Here is a 23,732-nt window from a genome sequence, read left to right as displayed (position 1 = left end):
TTTTTTAGATTAATTCAATTTATTCATGCGATTTGACCAATAATACAATGGTTTAAAAATGAACCGCTGATCTAATACCCTCAACGAGTTAATAAGATATTAATTTTTAGGGTTAAATACACTTTACCCCCCTGTAATATTAGCGAGTTTAGGGTTACCCCCCTGGTAAAGTTATTTTTTCAATACCCCCCTTATGTTATGTAGATTCCTTCATAGAACCCCCTAGTATCCAGGTGGCATGGAATCTTGGTTTTTTATTTCAGACGTGGCTTTTTAATTTTTTTATTTTCACATGTGAATCTTCATTAGGTCTCCAGCATGGCATAAACTAGAAATTAGGGTTCCAAATCCATCCCTCTCTCTCTTCGTGAAATCCATCCCTATCCCAAATCCATCCCTCTCTCTCTTCGTGAAATCCATCCCTATCCCAAATCCATCCCTCTCTCTCTCTTCGTGAAATCCATCCCTACCCCAAATCCATCCCTCTCTTCATCTTCGTCCGTGTCCCCTTCATCTGGGTTATGGGTGGCAGCAAGGCATCTTCCACGAGTGAAGTTGGAAACGGCTTACCAAGATGTGGATGCAATGAAACCATGAAGTTGTGGGTCTCCAAGTCAATTGAAAACCCCGGTCGCAAATTTTGGAAATGCAGGAATTATATGGTGAGCAATTTTGAAGCATTTTATTATTTTGAGTTTGATTTCGAAATTAATTGTTGGTGGTGTTTGTCTCAAATTGCAGAATGGGTGCGGTTTATTTTTGTGGGATGATTTGGTCAGTGAGTTTGCAGTGAAAGAAACCAATCCGTCCGGATGCCGCCAATGTGAAGTCAACAAGGCTTATTTGATTGAATTTGCTAAAGAGATTGTTGAGGAGATAGATTGCAGAGTCGGAAAGCTTAACAAGTTAGAAAAACTGAAGAAAAAGATTGCAATGGAAAAGAGGAAAAATTTATGGTTAATGTTTGTAATTGGTCTGTCATGGATGTTGATAGCAGCTATGGTTAAGTTAGTCTAATGAGTCTGTCATGTAATTGTTATGTCATTAGTGTTTTTCAGCAATGTAATGTTGAACTTGTAATGTGTTCATCAATGAAATGTAATCTGTTCATCAATCTTAAACTGTCAGTGCAGCATCATTATTTGATTAAACTTTCAGCATTCAATCTACCAATAATGACAGAAAAAAGTTATATCATAATGAAAGAGCAAAATTGCAAAATCATCAGAAAACTACAGAACAATTTTATAGTCAGTAATTCTAAAGAAAATATGACATAGTAAACATATAAAGTCAGTAATTCTAAAGAAATATTGAATTTGCTACAGAACAATTTTATATGCAGGTGGTAGAGGTGGTTCCATCTCAACTTGTAATGGAGCTTTAGATCTCTCAAAATCAATTTTGGAAGCAGTTAAACATGCAATTTTAGCTTGTCTCTATGTCTCTGAGAGGAATATCAACCAAATTTTGCAATGCTTGTACCTACTTAATGAGGCATATGCCTACAGTCATGATGCAAACTCCACTCACACTAGCAAACTAGAACTTAGAATTGGCGTTCTAGATATATGCAGAATGTGAGAGAATTCTTTACCTTGAATTAATTTTTAATGATAGCAAATTGTGTGATCATCATCCAAATGTTGGTTGTGCATTGCATTACATGATACATGTGTGTTTATTATGTTTTTCATCCCACTATATTGTTGCATAACTGTACATATAAACCTACATTGATATTTCCCTTTAAATATCAATTAAAATGCATTTTATGTCAGTAAGCATCGATACATAAAGCCTCTGCATCGATACATACAGCATGAAATAAATCACAAAACCTTTCTGTTCAGTATGCATCGATGCATACGAGCCATGCATCAATACATGGAAGACAAAATACTCTATGCATCGATACACACGATCCCTGCATCGATACATGACAAATTGAAACAACCTGTGTATCAATACATACGCACCAGGCATCGATACATACTAGTGTAATAAGCACTTGCATCGATACACACGACTTTTGCATCGATACATGAATAATAAATTTCACCAAAATTTACATTACTTACAGTATACATCGATGCACACTATCATGTATCAATACATAAAGCTGTTTTGTGGTATAACAGCAACTGTTTTTGCAGCATATAAAAGACATGTTACAACAGCAGTGCAAAAACACGAATTCATTGAGGGAAAACAATTGAACACAGATCAAAAAGCAGTGTTGGAGAATTTGTTTTGAGAGCACATAGTAACCAAACTGTAAATGTACAGACACTTGCAGAGTTAGCATCCATTGAAGAGTTAGCATCCAATGGCAAATGGCATCCATTGAAGGTGAGTAACTGAATTTCAATTATGCATGTTACATCCCATTTTGATATACTAAAAGGATTACAAAATACATGTCTTCAAAGATCAGTTGGCATTACAAAAGAGTTTTCCAAAAGGATTACAAAATACATAGCAGAAACATAATAATCAGTCCCTCATTTTGAAGTGGGTATGTCTTCATTTTCTGGTAGGGTAATTGGTTTGTCACTAGATATTCCTTCACCTGTTATGGGTCTTTTAAACCAACTCAACTTGATCCTCTCACTTTGCCTTCTTTTGATGATAGGTTTTTTTTCAACCCTTTTTCTGGATTATTTTGTGATTGAGGCAGCCACACTAGATCCTGTTTGACTCATAATAGTTGGAACAGGCATATCAGTTGGAGGCTGTGGATCAGTTGGAACAGGCACATTTGTTGGAACAGTCATATCAGTTGCAGTTGGCATATCATTTGCAGTTGGCATATCATTTGCAGTTGGCACATCATTTGCAGTTGGCATATCATTTGCAGTTGGCATATCAGTTGCAGTTGGGTAGAGGTGGTTCTTAGGTCTACCATCCTCTCCACTTTCTCTTATCCTAATCTTCTTAGGTCTACCAGGACCATTTTTATATGCAGGTGGTAGAGGTGGTTCCATCTCAACTTCTGGCCACATATCTTGACCATTGATTGGACTTACTGAAAATCCATAACATAGTGCAAACTTTTCTCTTGTGTAACAAGCATCAACAAATTCATCAGGGTTTTGCTTTCTATAACTCAGAGCAGCTACAGCATGCCTACATGGAATTCCTACTAATTCCCAAAAATTACAACTACATGACCTTTTAGCAATGTCAACAATAAATTCATGTGTGTTGTAACTATGTGTAACCTGAAAAGTCTCAGCAATTGACCGTGTTGGCAACCAATGACCACTCCTGAACACCTCATTATCTAACCTTCTCCTAGGTATTGGCATCACCTTATGTGGCCAATTTTCTAGTTTACTTGCAGAGGTCGATAACCTATTCATCAGATATTTTCTTATCCACTCACACATTGTGAGTATAGGTTTGTCCCTAGCAGCTAGAATGGTAGCATTAAAAGACTCTGAGATATTATTCATCAATGTATCACATTTAGGGTAAAAAGAAAAGGCATGCTTACACCAACTTTTGGTAGGAACAACCATCAACCAAGTCCAAGCATTGGGATCTGCATTCTTCAATTCATTCATCTTTTGGACCCATGCCTGATAGTATGTGGCTTTAGCAGCTCCCATCATTAAATCTCTAATAAGGGCTCCTCCACCAAACCTTTTCTTGAAATTAGCATACAAGTGCCTAAGACATAATCTATGCTCAATAGTATCAGACAATTCTTCAAATACAGCCACAAGTCCCTGATACAAAATAGAAATTTTTTCAACATTTAGAGAATAGAATAATTTGCAACAGAAAGATAGAGTTAAATACATACCTTCTGTTGATCAGAGATAAATACATATCTTCTATCCTGACCAATGTCCTCCATTAGTAGTTGTATAAACCATCTCCAACTCTCCTTTGTTTCATTTTCAACCACACCAAATGCCAAAGGGAAGTATTGATCATTAGCATCCCTGCCTATAGCAATAAGTAACTGTCCACCATACTTGGTCTTTAAGTGACATCCATCAACCCCCACAAATGGTCTGCATCCATGAATAAAGCCTTTCTTACAGCCATCAAAACAGAAATAAAATGACCCAAACCTTGGTTGTATGGATGGACTAGGTCTTTCTACATTTATCTTCACAGTGTTGCCATGGTTTACCCTTCTTAGTTCTTCTGCATACCTCCATATGGAAGCATACTGATTGTCAGCATCACCTTCAATTATCTTCTTGGCAATTAGCTTAGCCCTCCATGCTTTTGCAACAGTAATACCCACAGAATATGTTTGCCTCATATCTTGGATGATGTCTCTTATCCTGACTGTATCAGAAGTTTGCATCCTCTTTACCACATGCTTGGCCACCCACTTTAAGCTAGCAGACTTGTTATTCAAAACCCTAGCACATGTGTGCTTATGTACAAGTGTTTTTATAGAAAAAGTCTCCTTGTGGCCCACCTTAGAGCATAAGACTAAAAACCCACATTTATGCTTACACACCACCCTTACCCTATCTCCCTCATTTTTCACAAAAGAAATTTCCCTCCCATTAAGCACTGACCACTCACGGATAGCTGCCCTAAAGTCATCAAGTGTGTTGAATTCCATACCCCACTTGAATATAAAGTCTTTGTTTAGATGCTCTTTCCTAAACCTAGCATACTTGGGCCTTTCTTCATCACAAGAATCATCTGGGTCAGAACTATTCAACTCATCACTATAGTATACATCATCTGAATCCATACTCTTATTGGGCTCCTCCATACTGTTATTGGGCTCCCACCTAATAGGCTTAGTAACATCTATTCCTTCAAAACCATCAAAGTAAGCAGTAGCTCTTTCATCTTCACTGTCATCTAACCCCTCTACCTTCTCCTCATCTAACCCATCAATTCCATTATCAGGGGGGTGGTCATCATCATTCACACATTTAGGTTCCCTATCAGCAGGGTCCATGTTCCCAGTACTATGTTCAACATACAAATCTCCTTTCACATTCATTGCACTAAAGTATAGAGCAAAATCATCAACAACATCATCTTTCCTAATCAGAAAAAAACCATCTTGAATTTCTAAAACTTTTGTCCATACCCTAACACAATCAGCCTTATACCCTAACCTACTCAACAACTTCTCAATGTTATCCATGTTCCAATTTGAAATATGTATCCCATTAACTGTCGTATCCGTACCCCCTCTGTATATAATTTCTTCTTCAAAAACCCTGTAAAATTCACCCCCATGGTGGAGTGTAACACTAAAGTGTTGTGAATCCTGTCAATATATTATACCCACATGTCAAAGATTGTTGATTTCAAAATTTTACCCTACGACATTGATGAACTTCAAATTTTTACTAACCTCGGACTTTGGACACTTCACTGAGCTCGTCTTCACTGAGCTGGATCGCTTCTTCGTATTCGCTGAGGTTGTCTTCATCTTCGTCTTCACTGCGGTCGTCTTTCTCGTTTGCTTCGTTCCCTGCATTCTTCTTCTTCGTCTTCCCCTAGAAATTTCGTCTTCGTCTTCCCTGCTATGTTCAGAACCCTAATTTTCTAAGGGGGTATTTGAAATTAAAAAGTGTAAAATGACACATAATCACTTTAACAAAATTAAAAATATGCCAGGTGTAGGACCTCTTATTAGATTCCATGCCACCTGGATATTAGGGGGTTCTATGAAGGAATCTACATAACATAAGGGGGGGTTTACAAAAAATATTTTTACAGGGGGGTAATCCTAAACTCGCTAACATTACAGGGGGGAAAAGTGTATTTAACCCTAATTTTTAAAATAAATAGTATAATTTAAAAAAAAAATTTAAGTACATTTCTGTTTTAAGAATAAAATTAAATAAAAAGATTTGTGACAGATAATTTACTTAACATTAAATATTTTGAATGTATATTGAATACCTTGAATATATATATATATATATATATATATATATATATATATATATATATATATATATATATATATATATATATATATATATATATATATATATATATATATATATATATATATATATATATAAAGATTTCAGTCCTTTTTTACGCATGTATGACAATTTTGAAGTCAGGGTCAAAGCACAGCACGCAGTAGGTATTTTCTTCATATTTAAAATTTAAAATACAAATAATAAAGTAACCACTATTTAAATTCACCTCACTTACACTACAAGACACTCAAGAACAAAACAGATTAGCAACATATACCAATTATTGATAAAACAAAATACTAGCATATACTACCAAATATATCGAACAATATCAACAAACTAGATCAATTAAATATATAAAACGTAATTAGCAAGTCTTAGTAACAGAATATACCGAATATATAAGCTCTCACCCGTGAGTTAAAATCAAATGTGATAATATTCATCTTTAAAAATTTAATTAACTTATTTCATTTCATTTTATGTTATTAATCCAAATATAACATACATTCGTGGCAAGATTTCCAATAAGTAAAGAGGCTACTAGCTTAGAAAAATATTATAATAATATATCATTTTTAAAAAATATATAATTTTTTATTTTTTATTTATCTTTTATTACTGGACGTTTATTAACCAATTTCATAATTTTTTTAATCAACTTTATAATTTGTATTAATCAATTTAGGTGACTATTCAAAATTATTTTTAATATCTGAACGTTTATTAACCAATTTTATAGTTTCATTACCCAACTTTTTAGTTTTCACTAACCAACTTTGGGTTCCCTTTGTAACACCCTTCTAAAATACCCCAATAATAATTAAAACAACAAATATAAATCAGAGTAGATATGCAATTTAAGGGTGTCACACTTGACACTTCACACCATTCACCAAAATAGTTTGTCATGCTCATTTATTAATCAAAATAAAACATTGCACAATTCGCAGCGGATATGCAAACCATGTAACACATTACATGTAAAATTATTCAACAACTAAATGAAAACAAGGTAAAACATCCCGTCCCGATGTTACATCTACCAGAGCATGACCCACTAAGGAACTACACTAGACTCCAAGCACTAACTTCTACTCAATCACTGCTCGTTACCTGAAACATAGTTGTAAGGGTGAGTTCCTCAATCGATATAATAAGCATTATAAAATATCATGTAATGCTAAGTAATTTCACACATTTCATCACCCAAATCAGATCACACATTCAGCAACGGCAACATCAACTCAAAATCATAATCATACTCAACCCAACACAAAACACACGTATAATATTGGAATACATCCATTCATATTATACGCCATACATATATTATGCAATGAGACTCCATGCATGCGGTACCGACTATTCGTGAACACATAGTTCAACCTCACCGATCAAATCCAGATACGGCTACCAAGCTCACTAGTCCCACTCATTTGAGACCTAGTGACTCACATCACTAATTCCTCACCATGGGAATTAGCTACCACCCCAAGGGCTATGCTATGCACGCTAAATCACCTAGCATGCAAACATCAACAACAATCCACAATAGCTCATCACTAATTCCTCACCATGGGAATTAGCTACCACCATAAAGGCCACACTATGCACGCTAAATCACCTAGCATGCAATCATCAACAACAATCCAAAATGGACATATGCTCACACTCTAAGCCATAAACAGTCCATCCACAATTGCATACATAATAGATATATTCACAGCATTATGCATACCATCATACATTATCAGCATATGTATCACATAATCATATTCATATCATGCCAAATAATAAATCACAGTATTAGCACACTCTACTAATACCTATACTGCTCAAAACAACGGGAAATGATCCCTACTATATCATACACCAATATAGGCCAAACGTCAAACATGTACACAATATTTGAATATCAAATTTTCACTTTTCCAACAGTGTTAACCGGTTAACGCCCTGGGTTAACCGGTTAACGCAACACAGAATACACTTCCTGGCACATTTTAACAGTGTTAACCGGTTAACACCCTGGGTTAACCGGTTAACGCAAGACAGACAGCAATTTCTCATAATTCATAACAGTGTTAACCGGTTAACACCCTGGGTTAACCGGTTAACGCAAGACAGAAAGTTGTTCCTGCGCTAACACGAACAGAATGCAGAATCCCCCGCATTTTTCGCCGTCGGAGGACTTCCAGACCTCCGATTTCGATTCCGTAAACGGCTACACGTCCAGAAAATCACAACTCATCCAATTATAGATTTAATCACAGTTTTTAACGTAATTTGATCATCACAATTTGCAACATTCATCATCCAAATTAGGGTCAATTCAATGGCTTATTACTACCCATTACATGTTAACCCATAATACCCATTAAACGACGATAAACCCCCCTTACCTGAGTTAATCTGGCGAATCCTTTAACTTCAAGCTTTTCCCTTCTTCAACCCTTGTTCTCTTGCTCTTCCTCTTTGCCCTTTTCTCACTTTCTGTCGCTTCTCTGGTTTTCACGTGAAAAACCCTTTTTACCAAATGGGACCTTTATATATATTCCAACTTTATTATTCCAATAATAATAATCCAATAATATTCCAATTATTTAATTAAATTAATAAATATACTATTAACTTAAATTAAATAATTATCATATTTTATCGGGGTGTTACAACTCTCCCCCACTAAAAGAGTTTTCGTCCTCGAAAACATACCTCAAGCGAATAACTCTGGATAAGACTCCTTCATCTGACTCTCAAGTTCCCAAGTCACATTGCCACCTGCTGGTCCTCCCCAAGCTACCTTTACCAAAGCAATCTCTTTACCCCGCAACTGCTTCAACTCTCGATCCTCTATCCTCATAGGTGATGTTTCAACAGTCAGGTTATCTCTCACCTGTACATCATCTACTTGGACCACATGCGACGGATCAGGAATGTACCTCCTCAACTGAGACACATGAAAAACCTCATGCAAATTCGCAAGTGACGGCGGTAAAGTGATACGATAGGCTACCTCCCCTATCCTCTCCAAATTCTGATAAGGACCAATAAATCGAGGTGTCAACTTCTTCGACTTCAAAGCTCGACCAACCCCAGTTATCGGAGTAACACGAAGAAACACATGATCTCCCTCTTGAAACTCAAGTGACTTCCTCCTCTTGTCGTGATAACTCTTCTGACGACTCTGAGCAATCCTCATCTTCTCCTGAATCATCTTAATCTTTTCCGTAGTTTGTTGAACAATCTCCGGTCCAACCACAGCACTCTCACCGGACTCATACCAACATAAAGGTGTCTGACATCTCCTACCATACAAAGCTTCAAACGGTGCCATACCAATGCTCGAATGAAAACTATTGTTGTAGGTAAACTCAATCAAAGGTAAATAGCAATCCCAAGCACCTCCCTTTTCCAAAACACAAGCCCTCAAAAGATCCTCCAGCGACTGAATCGTCCTCTCAGTCTGACCATCAGTCTGTGGATGATATGCGGAACTCAATCTCAGCTTAGTTCCCAAAGCCCTCTGCAAACCTTCCCAGAACTTCGATGTAAATCTAGGATCTCTGTCCGAAACAATACTCGACGGAATACCATGCAAACTTACAATTTTCTCAATATACAACTCAGCTAATCTCTCTAACGGATAATCCATTCTGATCGGAATGAAATGAGCCGATTTTGTCAATCTGTCAACAATCACCCAAATAGCTTCAAAATTCTTAATTGTCTTCGGTAAACCAGAAACAAAATCCATACTGATACTATCCCACTTCCACTCTGGAATAGCCAACGGTTGCATTAGCCCAGACGGCTTCTGATGCTCAAACTTTGACTTCTGACAAGTCGAACAAGAATAAACAAAACTCGCAATTTCTCTTTTCATTCCCGGCCACCAAAATAACTTTTTCAAATCATGATACATCTTCGTAGCCCCAGGATGAATACTCAGGCCACTACGATGTCCTTCCTCAAGAATACTCTTCTTAAGTTCGGTAACATCCGGAATACACACCCGATTACCAAATTTCAACACACCATTCTCATCAACTCTGAATTCACCACCTTGACCTTGATTCACTAGAGTCAACTTATCAACCAAAAGCACATCGGATTTCTGACCCTCTCTAATCTCATCCAGAATACCACTCGTTAACTTCAACATTCCCAATTTAACACTATTGTGAGTACTCTCACACACCAAACTCAAGTCTCTGAACTGCTCAATTAAATCCAATTCCTTAACCATTAACATAGACATATGCAATGATTTCCGACTCAATGCATCAGCCACTACGTTTGCTTTACCCGGATGGTAATTCAAACCAAAGTCATAATCCTTCAGAAACTCTAACCATCTCCTCTGTCTCATATTCAGCTCTTTCTGATCAAACAAATACTTTAAACTTTTATGGTCACTGAAAACCTCAAATCTTGACCCGTACAAGTAATGCCTCCATAACTTCAGAACAAATACCACAGCTGCCAACTCTAAATCGTGTGTCAGATAGTTCCTCTCATGAACCTTCAGTTGTCTCGAAGCATAAGCTACAACCTGCTTATTCTGCATCAAAACACCACCCAAACCCAACAATGAAGCATCACAGTAAACCTCAAATGGTTCTGATGGACTTGGTAATATCAGAATAGGAGCAGTAGTTAACCTTCTCTTTAACTCTTGGAAACCTTCTTCACACTTTGAGTCCCAAACAACGCTTGCCCCTTTCTAGTCAACATCGTCAACGGTAACGCCAACTTAGAAAATCCCTCAATGAATTTCCTATAATAACCTGCAAGTCCAAGAAAACTCCTTATCTCAGAAACTGACTTCGGAGCTTCCCACTTAGATACCGCTTCTATCTTAGAAGGATCAACATCAACACCACCTCTTGAAATCACATGACCAAGAAAACTAACCTCTTCTAACCAAAATTCACACTTAGACAGTTTAGCAAATAACTTCTTTTCTCGTAGAATTCCTAAAACCACTCTCAAATGTTCAGCATGCTCTTCTTCAGATTTCGAATACACCAAAATATCGTCAATAAACACCACAACAAACTTGTCTAGGTACGGATGGAAAATCCTATCCATATACTCCATAAATACTCCAGGCGCATTAGTCACACCAAAAGGCATTACAGAATACTCATAATGTCCATACCTTGTTCTGAAAGCAATCTTCTGAATATCCTCAGTTTTCACACGTATCTGATGATACCCTGATCTCAAATCTATTTTGCTGAACACACTCGCACCAACCAACTGATCCATCAAATCATCAATCCTCGGCAAAGGATACCGATTCTTGATCGTCACTTTATTCAGTTGCCTGTAGTCCACACACAACCTCATAGTACCTTCTTTCTTCTTAACCAATAACACTGGTGCGCCCCACGGTGACACACTCGGACGAATAAATTTCTTATCCAACAGATCTTCCAGCTGACTCTTCAATTCAACTAACTCAACAGCAGACATACGGTACGGAGCCATCGACACCGGCCTAGTACCAGGTACCAAATCAATCGAGAACTCAACTTCACGCTCTGGCGGTAATTCATTCACTTCTTCAGGAAACACATCAGGAAAATCACACACCACGGCTAGATCGCAAATCGCCAGTTTATCTTTAGCCTCCAAAGTCGCTAACAGCATAAACAACTCTGCCCCATCTGCTACTGCCTCATTCACCTGCCTTACTGATAGAAACAAACTCTTTCCTTCCTCAATCTCAGGAAAAATCACAGTCTTATCAAAACAGTTGATATAAACTCGGTTAAACACCAACCAGTTCATACCCAGGATAACATCAATCTGCACTAGTGGAAGACACACGAGGTCCATCCCAAAGTCTCTACCAAAAATACTCAAAGGGCAATTTAAACAAACTGAAGTAGTAGTCACTGAACCCTTCGCAGGAGTATCAATCACCATACCCCCATGCATCTCAAATATCTCTAATTTAAGTTTCACAGCACAATCCAAAGATATAAAGGAATGAGTCGCACCTGTGTCAATAATAGCTATAAGAGGAAAGCCATTAATATAACACGTACCTCGGATCAAACGATCATCTGCAGAAGTCTCAGAACCCGATAAAGCAAAGACCTTGCCTCCCGACTGGTTCTCTTTCTTCGGCTTAGGACACTGTGGGCTAATATGACCCACCTCTCCACAGTTGAAACAAGTCATAGTCTTTAACCGGCACTCTGCAGCCAAGTGACCACCTTTGCCACACTTGAAACACTTCTTCTCATTACTGGTACACTCATGGAAACGATGTCCAGCCTGACCACATCTGTAACATTTAGCAGGGGCACTGGAGTCTCCCCCACTAGGTCTCCTCATCCCACTCTGTCTCTGGAAACCTTTGCCAGCTGCATACGGTTTCCCATGATCATTCTGACTCTTGCCTTTCCTATCAACCCTCTGCTGATAGCTCTCCGCTCTGGCCTTGGTATCCTGTTCAAAAATCCTGCAACAGTCAACCAAGTCAGAAAACACTCTGATCCGCTGATACCCAATAGCCTGCTTGATCTCGGGACGTAACTCGTTCTCAAACTTCACACATTTTGAAAATTCCCCATTAGCCTCATCATAGGGAGTGTAATACTTCGACAGCTCTGTGAACTTAGCAGCATACTCAGTAACAGACCGATTGCCCTACTTCAATTCTAAGAACTCTATCTCTTTCTTTCCTCTGACATCCTCTGGAAAGTACTTCCTCAGGAATCTCTCTCTGAACACCGCCCAAGTGATCTCAGTATTCCCAGCAGCTTCCAACTCAGTGCGGGCAGCAACCCACCAATCATCTGCTTCCTCTGACAGCATATGCGTATCGAACCTGACCTTCTGGTTATCGGCACACTCAGTCACTCGGAAGTTCCTCTCGATCTCCTTCAACCACTTCTGAGCACCATCTGGATCGTATGCTCCCTTGAACATTGGAGGATTGTTCTTCTGGAACTCACTCAGTTGACGAGCAGCTCCCAGTCCCACAACATTCGGATTTCCTCCAAGTACTCCAGCTAGCATACCCAGAGCCTCAGCAATCGCAGCATCGTCTCTACCTCTTCCAGCCATCTCTATTCTGAAAACCCAACAAGCTAAAACAATAAGTATTGATAGGGTTACACAACACCTATCACGTACAGGGAAACAGAATAATTACGACTCGACTCGACCAACCAGGCTCTGATACCACTAATGTAACACCCTTCTAAAATACCCCAATAATAATTAAAACATAAAATATAAATCAGAGTAGATATGCAATTTAAGGGTGTCACACTTGACACTTCACATCATTCACCAAAATAGTTTGTCATGCTCATTTATTAATCAAAATAAAACATTGCACAATTCGCAGCGGATATGCAAACCATGTAACACATTACATGTAAAATTATTCAACAACTAAATGAAAACAAGGTAAAACATCCCGTCCCGATGTTACATCTACCAGAGCATGACCCACTAAGGAACTACACTAGACTCCAAACACTAGCTTCTACTCAATCACTGCTCGTTACCTGAAACATAGTTGTAAGGGTGAGTTCCTCAATCGATATAATAAGCATTATAAAATATCATGTAATGCTAAGTAATTTCACACATTTCATCACCCAAATCAGATCACACATTCAGCAACGGCAACATCAACTCAAAATCATAATCATACTCAACCCAACACAAAACACACGTATAATATTGGAATACATCCATTCATATTATACGCCATACATATATTATGCAATGAGACTCCATGCATGCGGTACCGACTATTCGTGAACACATAGTTCAACCTCACCGATCAAATCCAGATACGGCTACCAAGCTCACTAGTCCCACTCATTTGAGACCTAGTGACTCACATCACTAATTCCTCACCATGGGAATTAGCTACCACCCCAAGGGCTATGCTATGCACGCTAAATCACCTAGCATGCAAACATCAACAACAATCCACAATAGCTCATCACTAATTCCTCACCATGGGAATTAGCTACCACCATAAAGGCCACACTATGCACGCTAAATCACCTAGCATGCAATCATCAACAACAATCCAAAATGGACATATGCTCACACTCTAAGCCATAAACAGTCCATCCACAATTGCATACATAATAGATATATTCACAGCATTATGCATACCATCATACATTATCAGCATATGTATCACATAATCATATTCATATCATGCCAAATAATAAATCACAGTATTAGCACACTCTACTAATACCTATACTGCTCAAAACAACGGGAAATGATCCCTACTATATCATACACCAATATAGGCCAAACGTCAAACATGTACACAATATTTGAATATCAAATTTTCACTTTTCCAACAGTGTTAACCGGTTAACGCCCTGGGTTAACCGGTCAACGCAACACAGAATACACTTCCTGGCACATTTTAACAGTGTTAACCGGTTAACACCCTGGGTTAACCGGTTAACGCAAGACAGACAGCAATTTCTCATAATTCATAACAGTTTTAACCGGTTAACACCCTGGGTTAACCGGTTAACGCAAGACAGAAAGCTGTTCCTGTGCTAACACGAACAGAATGCAGAATCCCCCGCATTTTTCGCCGTCGGAGGACTTCCGGACCTCCGATTTCGATTCCGTAAACGACTACACGTCCAGAAAATCACAACTCATCCAATTATAGATTTAATCACAGTTTTTAACGTAATTTGATCATCACAATTTGCAACATTCATCATCCAAATTAGGGTCAATTCAATGGCTTATTACTACCCATTACATGTTAACCCATAATACCCATTAAACGACGATAAACCCCCCTTACCTGAGTTAATCCGGCGAATCCTTTAGCTTCAAGCTTTTCCCTTCTTCAACCCTTGTTCTCTTGCTCTTCCTCTTTGCCCTTTTCTCACTTTCTGTCGCTTCTCTGGTTTTCACGTGAAAAACCCTTTTTACCAAATGGGACCTTTATATATATTCCAACTTTATTATTCCAATAATAATAATCCAATAATATTCCAATTATTTAATTAAATTAATAAATATACTATTAAATTAAATTAAATAATTATCATATTTTATCGGGGTGTTACACCCTTGGGTTTGGTACCAGATCCCAGACATCGTTCTTTGCAAATTGATCAAGTTCTTCTTTCATTGCCAGAATCAATTCTTTGTCTTGAAGTGCCTCTTCGCAGGATGTTGGCTCTATCAGAGATACTAGTCTCAGAAGCGTTTCTTCAGATCCCTTGAATGTCGATCTTGTTCTGACAGGTTCGTCTTTGTTTCCCATAATCAAATTTTCAGATACATTTTGTCTAGTTCTTGATATTTTCTGGTTTAAAGTGGCTTTAGGAGCTTCTGAAGTTCTTTTTTTCGGCTTCTTCGGATTCTTTAGCCTTTTCCTCAGACCCTGCAAGGGTTATCTCTAAATCTGCAAAATTATCACTTAACTTTGACTTTTCAGGGTCAAACTTATCATCAAATCTGACATGTATTGATTCTTCCATAATTAATGTTTTTGTATTGTATACTTTGTAACCTTTAGAGCGTTCTGAGTATCCTAACATAATACATTTATGTGCTTTAGAATCAAACATGTTCAGATAATCTTTAGTGTTTAGGATAAAGCAAGAACATCCAAAAGGATGAAAATAAGATATGTCGGGTTTTCTTCCCTTACACAGTTCATAAGGAGTCTTTTCCAGAATAGGTCTAACAAAGATTCTATTCTGAATATAACACGTTGTATTCACCGATTCAACCCATAAGTGTTTGGCTACATTTGTTTCATTGATCATGGTTTTGGCCATTTCTTGAAGGATCTTATTCTTCCTTTCTACAACTCCATTTTGTTGTGGAGTTCTAGGACAGGAGAAATCATGGGATATCCCATTTGAATCAAATAGTTCTTCAAAAAAATTATTTTTAAATTCCCCACCATGATCACTTCTGACTCGAATAATTTTATAGTTAAATTCATTTTGCACTTTTGAGCAGAAACTAGTAAACACAAAGTGTGACTCATTCTTGTGTTTAAGGAACCTTACCCATGTCCAACGACTATAATCATCAACAATAATCAATCCATACTTCTTACCATTAATTGAGGTTGTTTTAACTGGTCCAAACAAGTCAATATGAAGAAGTTCCAGAGGTTTAGAGGTAGAAACAACATTTTTATTTTTGAAAGTTATTTTAGAAAATTTTCCCTTCTAGCATGCTTCACAGAGAGCATCTGAAGAAAACTTCAGATTAGGTAGGCGTCTGACTAGCTCAAGTTTATTTAGCTGAGAAATCCTCCTCATGCTAATGTGGCCCAAGCGTCTGTGCCATACCCATTGCTCTTCGTTTATAGACATTAAACATTTTACATTCTGATCTTTTAAATCTGAAAGTTTAATTTTGTAAATGGTGTTCTTCCTCTTACCAGTGAAAAGAATTGTGCCATTTTTCTGATTAATAGCCTTGCACATTTTTTATTGAAGATTATATCATAACCGTTATCACTTAATTGACTTATGGGTAACGGGTTATACATTGATCCTTCTACGTAAAGAACATCAGAAATAGAGGGAAGAGATCCATTACCAACCTTTCTGGAACCTCTGATTCTTCCTTTCTTATTTCCTCCAAATACTATCAAGCCAACATCTTTAAGTTCGAGGATTTGGAACATATGTTTTCTTCCCGTCATGTGCCGCGAGCATCCAGAGTCCATGTACCATGACTGGTGTCTTAACTCTGCTGCACATGATATCTGCAACATATACTATTTTATCTTTTGGTACCCAAAATCTTTTGGGTCCTTTATGATTAGTGATCCCAGAGTTTCTGGAAACTTTGGGTTTTCTAGCATTGTTAAAACCTTGTGTTTTTACGTGTATGTAATGATATGAAAAAGGAGATTTTGGTTTATCCTCTGCAGAAGGTATTTGTTCATCTTCACCATAGTCATATCCAATTCCTCTTTTCTTATTATGACTAACACCATAAATCATAGAAGCCATTTTGCTTCTTTCAAGTCCATTTGTCAAAAATTTCTGAAATGCCTTTTCATATTTATATATGATGGTATCAGAAGTTGGTGGAGCCTTTGATAGAGTTTCTTCAAGTTTTAAACATTTTTTAGTTAAAAATTTGTCATCTTTTTCTAACACAAAAATGTTTCCTTTTAGTTCAGAAACTTCTATCTCAAGCTTATCACACTCTTCAATAATTTCTTCATGGATCCTTTTTAGGACCTTGCATTTCTATCGAAGCTTCTGATAGGAGTTGAGAGGTTCTGATAGGAAAGCTTCTAGGTCAGAGCGAGAGAGATCAGAAAATACCTCTTCGAGGTCAGATTCCTTTTCAGATGTACTTCCAGATGAGGTATCCATGAATGCAACATTTGTCTGTTATTGTTCAAAGTCAGATTCAGAGACATCAGATTCAGAGTCATCCCAGGTAGCCATGAGTCTCTTCTTAGTTTTGAAGGAGTTTTTCTTGAACCCTTCTTTTCTATATCTGTCTTTCTTTAGCTTGGGACATTCGTTTTTGTAGTATCCTGATTCTTTACATTCATAGTAGGTTACCTTTTTGCTTGGTTTGTTTCTGGAAGTAGATTCTGAGTGATCTCCCTTCTGTTTGGGTCTCCTGAAGTTATTATTTCTTTTTCTCCAGAGTTGTTGGACTCTTCTGGATAAAAGAGACAATTCTTCTTTGTCATCAGAGTCGACTTTCTCAAAATCAGCATCTTCTTCTTCAGCTTGAAGAGCTTTGTTCCTTTCTAGCTTGCGTCTTTCAGGTTTGGACTTTAGAGCCATTGATTTGCTTTTCTTTTGTGGTTCGTCTTCCTCTAATTCTATCTCATGACTCCTGAGAGAGCTGATGATTTCTTCCAGGCTTATATTGTTCAGATCCTTTGATAGTTTTAAGGCAGTGACCATTGGTCTCCACTTCTTTGACAGACTTCTAGTAATCTTTTTGACATGATCTGCAGTTGTGTAGCCTTTGTCCAGAACCTTGAGTCTTGCAATTAAAGTTTAAAATCTAGAAAACATTACCTCTACAACATCATCTTCCTCCATTATGAAGGCTTCATATTTTTGGATTAAGGCCAGAGCCTTAGTGTAACACCCCAAATAAAGTAAAAGAATTATTTAATTAAGTTAATAATATATTTAATAATTTAATTAAATAAATTGAATTATTGGATTATTATTATTATTTTGGAATAATAATTATCATTGGAAAATATATAAGTGGAATAAGAGAAAAGGTTTTCATTTTTTTGGAAAAGGTTTTTACGTGAAAACTGAGAAGCTGCAGAGAAGAGGAAAAGGGCAAAGAGCTGTAGAGCAAAGGTTGGAGAACGGAAAAGCTTGAAGCTCGAAGAGTTGCCGGATTGTTAAGGTAAGGGGGGTTTATCGTCGTTTAATGGGTATTATAGATTAACATGTCATGGGTAGTGAGAAACCGTTGAATTGACCCTAATTGGGATTGTTGAATACTGAGAAGTTGTGTTGGATATGTTGTGTATAAGTTGTAATTGAATCTGTATTTGAGTGTATTGTGAATTTCTGGACGTATAGCTTTTTACGGAAGTTGAATCGGAGGTCCGGAAGTCCTCCAACGGCGGAAAATGCGGAAACTCTGCATTCTGCCTTGTGTTAGCGCAGGAACTGCTGTTTCGCCTGCGTTAACCGGTTAACCCAGGGTGTTAACCGGTTAACACTGTTATAAATTGTGAAAAATGTTGAGTTTTGCCTGCGTTAACCGGTTAACCTATAGCGTTAACCGGTTAACACTGTTGCGTTTTGCCTGGAAGTGTAATTTTCCTGCGTTAACCGGTTAACCTATAGCGTTAACCGGTTAACACTGTTGCAGTATGTAAAAATGGTTGATTTTTATGATGTACGTGTAATTGGTGATTGGCCTATTGTATCCAATTGTGATAAATAAATTCGTGGAGTCTATGTTGTGAAATGTTGATGCAAATATGTTGATAAGTTGTTTTGTGGAAAATATTAAGTTGTAGGCTGATGAGCCAAAGTTGAATATAAGTTGTTTTGTTGAAAATGCTGAGTTGTAGGCTGATGAGCCAAAGTTGATTTTTAAGTTGTTGTTGCTGAAAAAAACTGTTATGTTGTCGTTGTTATTATGTTGTTGAACTTTCAAGTCGTACATGCCATATACATTCATATGCATTAAGTCGGGGCTTTTGCTCACACCACGTTGGCCTGGATTGGCAAAAATTATGGGGCTTTTGCTCACACCACGTTGGCCTGGATTGGCAAAAATTTTAAGTTGAAAGTTGAAGGCTTATGCCTTGATGCCCACTAAACTGGCAATGATTTTAAGTTGGGAGTTTTACTCCAAATGGTACCACATGCATGAAGAGTCGAGTCTCATTTGAGTTGCATTTACGTTGTGTTTGAATATGATGTTGAGTTGAATATGCTGCTACCGAATGCATGATATGATGTGGGTGATTAACGTGTAAATTTACTTAACATAACATGATGATTTATAATATTTGTTATATCGATTGAGGAACTCACCCTTACAGTTATATTTTTCAGGTAACGAGCAGTGAGTTGAGTAGAAGCTAGTGCTTGAAGTCTAGAGTGGTTTTAGTGGGTCATGCTCTGATAGATGTAACATCGGGACGGGATGTTTTATTTGTTGAATAAATGTTAATTTTAAGATATTACAGATGTTGAATGTTTCTATCCGCTGCGAATTTTTAAAGAAGTGTTTATGTTGAATTAAATAATGAGCATGACTGATTTTTATGGTGAATTATGTGAAGTATTATGTGACACCCTTGGTGCATGATTACTCTGATATTGATTTATATGCTGTTGTTTTAATTAAATATTTGGGGTATTTTAGAAGGGTGTTACATTAGTGGTATCAGAGCAGGTTGGTCTGTCCGGCCAGTTGTCGTGTCGTTACTGTGTAACAATTGTGTATTGTTACTAATCTAACTTTAAGTTGTGTTGTATTGATAAGTTGAAATGGCTGGAAGGAATGACGCTGCAATGGCTGCCGCAATGCAAGCAATGGCACAAGCTGTGCAGAACTTGCCAAATGCTGGTGGTGATGCTGGATCACGTAGCTTGGCGACTTTTCAGAGAGAGAATCCGCCGGTGTTTAAAGGGAAGCATGATCCAGATGCAGCCTTGGGATGGTTGAAAGAGATTGAGAGAATCTTCCGTGTTATGGATTGCACTCCAGCTCAGAAGGTTCGGTATGGTACTCACATCCTAGCAGTCGAAGCTGATGACTGGTGGCTAGAGACTCACGAGAGATTGACCGCGGCAGGTGAAGTCATTACTTGGGATGTATTCCGTAGGGAATTCCTGAGAAAGTATTATCCGGAAGATGTCCGTGGTAAGAAGGAAATTGAGTTCCTTGAGCTGAAGCAAGGAAACATGTCTGTCACTGATTATGCTGCGAAATTTGTGGAGTTGTCCAAATTTTATCCTCATTACACTGGTGCTGGTGCTGAATTTTCAAAGTGCATCAAGTTTGAAAATGGATTGCGCTCTGAAATTAAGAAGGCTGTTGGGTATCAGAAGATACGCATTTTCACTGAGTTGGTTGATAGCTGCAGGATATTTGAAGAGGACAATAATGCTCATTACAAGATTGTCAGTGATCGCAGAGGCAAGCAACATCAAAACCGTGGCAAGCCGTATGATGTTCCAGCTGGAAAAGGGAGACAAAGAGCTGCTCCGGCTCAGAGAGCTAGTGGGGGAGGTGCTCCTACTGGTATAGTTTGCTTCAAGTGTGGTCAGGTTGGTCATAAGAGTAATGTATGCACTGCTGAAGTAAAGAGGTGTTTTCGTTGTGGTAAGATTGGCCATGCAATAGCTGATTGCAAGCATAAGGAAGTGATTTGTTTTAATTGCGGAGAAGAAGGGCATATTGGAAGTCAGTGTCAGAAGCCGAAGAAAGGGAATCAGTCAGGAGGCAAGGTCTTTGCTTTATCGGGTTCTGAGACTTCTGCAAATGATCGTTTGATCCGAGGTACGTGTTATATTAATGGCTTTCCTCTTGTAGCTATTATTGACACAGGTGCGACTCATTCCTTTATATCTTTGGATTGTGCTGTGAAACTTAAGTTAGAGATATCTGAGATGTTTGGTAGTATGGTAATTGATACTCCTGCGAAGGGTTCAGTGACTACTACTTCGGTTTGTTTAAATTGTCCTTTGAGTATTTTTGGTAGAGACTTTGGGACGGACCTAGTGTGTCTTCCACTAGTGCAGATTGATGTTATTCTGGGTATGAACTGGTTGGTGTTTAACCGAGTTTCTATCAATTGTTTTGATAAGACTGTGATATTTCCTGAGAGTGAGGAAGGAAAGAGTTTGTTTCTATCAGCGAGACAAGTGGATGAAGAGGTAGCTGATGGGGCAGAGTTGTTTATGCTGTTAGCGACTTTGGAGGCTAAAGATAAACTGGTGATTTGCGATCTAGCTGTGGTGTGTGATTTTCCTGATGTGTTTCCGGAAGAAGTGAATGAATTGCCGCCAGAGCGTGAAGTGGAGTTCTCTATTGACTTGGTACCTGGTACTAGGCCGATATCGATGGCTCCGTACCGTATGTCTACTGTTGAGTTAACTGAATTGAAGAGTCAGTTGGAAGATCTATTGGATAAGAAATTTATTCGTCCGAGTGTGTCACCGTGGGGTGCACCAGTGCTATTGGTTAAGAAGAAAGAAGGTACTATGAGGTTGTGTGTGGACTACAGGCAACTGAATAAAGTGACGATCAAGAATCGGTATCCTTTGCCGAGGATTGATGATTTGATGGATCAGTTGGTTGGTGCAAGTGTGTTCAGCAAAATAGATTTGAGATCTGGGTATCATCAGATCCGTGTGAAAACCGAGGATATTCAGAAGACTGCTTTCAGAACAAGGTATGGACATTATGAGTATTCTGTAATGCCTTTTGGTGTGACTAATGCGCCTGGAGTATTTATGGAGTATATGAATAGGATTTTCCATCCGTACCTAGACAAGTTTGTTGTGGTGTTTATTGATGATATTTTGGTGTATTCGAAATCTGAAGAAGAGCATGCTGAACATTTGAGAGTGGTTTTAGAAGTCCTACGAGAAAAGAAGTTATTTGCTAAATTGTCCAAGTGCGAATTTTGGTTAGGAGAGGTAAGTTTTCTTGGTCATGTGATTTCAAGAGGTGGCGTTGCTGTTGATCCTTCTAAGATAGAAGCGGTATCTAAGTGGGAAGCTCCGAAGTCTGTGGCTGAGATTCGAAGTTTCCTTGGTTTGGCTGGTTATTATAGGAAGTTCATGGAGGGATTTTCCAAGTTGGCGTTACCGTTGACAAGGTTGACTAGAAAGGGGCAAGCGTTTATTTGGGACTCCAAATGTGAAGAAGGTTTCCAAGAGTTAAAGAGAAGGTTGACTACTGCTCCTATTCTGATATTACCGAGTCCGTCGGAATCATTTGAAGTTTACTGTGATGCTTCATTGTTGGGTTTGGGTGGCGTGTTGATGCAGAATAAGCAGGTTATAGCTTATGCTTCAAGACAGCTGAGGGTTCATGAGAGGAACTATCCGACGCACGATTTAGAGTTGGCGGCTGTGGTATTTGTTCTGAAGTTATGGAGGCATTACTTGTACGGGTCAAGATTTGAGGTTTTCAGTGACCATAAAAGTTTAAAGTATTTGTTTGATCAGAAAGAGCTGAATATGAGACAGAGAAGATGGTTAGAGTTTCTGAAGGATTATGACTTTGGTTTGAATTACCATCCGGGTAAAGCAAACGTAGTGGCTGATGCATTGAGTCGGAAATCATTACATATGTCTATGTTAATGGTTAAGGAATTGGATTTGATTGAGCAGTTTAGAGACTTGAGTTTGGTGTGTGAGAGTACTCACAATAGTGTTAAATTGGGAATGTTGAAGTTGACAAGTGGTATTCTGGATGAGATCAGAGAGGGTCAGAAATCTGATATGCTTTTGGTTGATAAGTTGACTCTAGTGAATCAAGGTCAAGGTGGCGAATTCAGAGTTGATGAGAATGGTGTTTTGAAATTTGGTAATCGGGTGTGCATTCCGAATGTTACCGAACTTAAGAAGAGTATTCTTGAGGAAGGACATCATAGTGGTCTGAGTATTCATCCTGGAGCTACGAAGATGTATCATGATTTGAAGAAGTTATTTTGGTGGCCGGGAATGAAAAGAGAAATTGCGAGTTTTGTTTATTCTTGTTTGACTTGTCAGAAGTCAAAGATTGAGCATCAGAAGCCGTCTGGGCTAATGCAACCGCTGGCTATTCCAGAGTGGAAGTGGGATAGTATCAGTATGGATTTTGTTTCTGGTTTACCGAGGACAATTAAGAATTTTGAAGCCATTTGGGTGATTGTTGACAGGTTGACAAAGTCGGCTCATTTCATTCCGATTAGAATGGATTATCCGTTAGAGAAATTGGCTGAGTTGTATATTGAGAAGATTGTAAGTTTGCATGGTATTCCGTCTAATATTGTTTCGGACAGAGATCCTAGATTTACATCGAAGTTCTGGGAAGGTTTGCAGAAGGCTTTGGGAACTAAGCTGAGATTGAGTTCTGCATATCATCCGCAGACTGATGGTCAGACTGAGAGGACGATTCAGTCATTAGAGGATCTTTTGAGAGCTTGTGTTTTGGAAAAGGGAGGTAGTTGGGATTGTTATTTACCTTTGATTGAGTTTACCTACAACAATAGTTTTCATTCGAGCATTGGTATGGCGCCGTTTGAAGCTTTGTATGGTAGGAGATGTCGGACACCGTTATGTTGGTATGAGT

General features: G+C 38.2%; 1 protein-coding gene across 1 annotated transcript; it reads left to right on the top strand.

The window, feature by feature from the left end:
- Positions 1-306: 306 nt before the first annotated feature.
- LOC127136009 (uncharacterized) lies at positions 307-1,024 on the top strand. Its single transcript, XM_051062620.1, has 2 exons — positions 307-662; positions 742-1,024. The coding sequence occupies exons 1-2, from the start codon at positions 522-524 to the stop codon at positions 1,015-1,017; spliced, it is 417 nt and encodes a 138-aa protein (XP_050918577.1). The 5' UTR covers positions 307-521; the 3' UTR covers positions 1,018-1,024.
- The last annotated feature ends 22,708 nt before the right edge of the window (positions 1,025-23,732 follow it).

Source organism: Lathyrus oleraceus, chromosome 1 (genome assembly GCF_024323335.1).
Source record: "Lathyrus oleraceus cultivar Zhongwan6 chromosome 1, CAAS_Psat_ZW6_1.0, whole genome shotgun sequence".
NCBI lineage: Eukaryota > Viridiplantae > Streptophyta > Magnoliopsida > Fabales > Fabaceae > Lathyrus > Lathyrus oleraceus.
The sequence above is the reverse complement of the archived record's forward strand: the minus strand, read 5'-3'. Positions and strand labels throughout refer to the sequence as shown.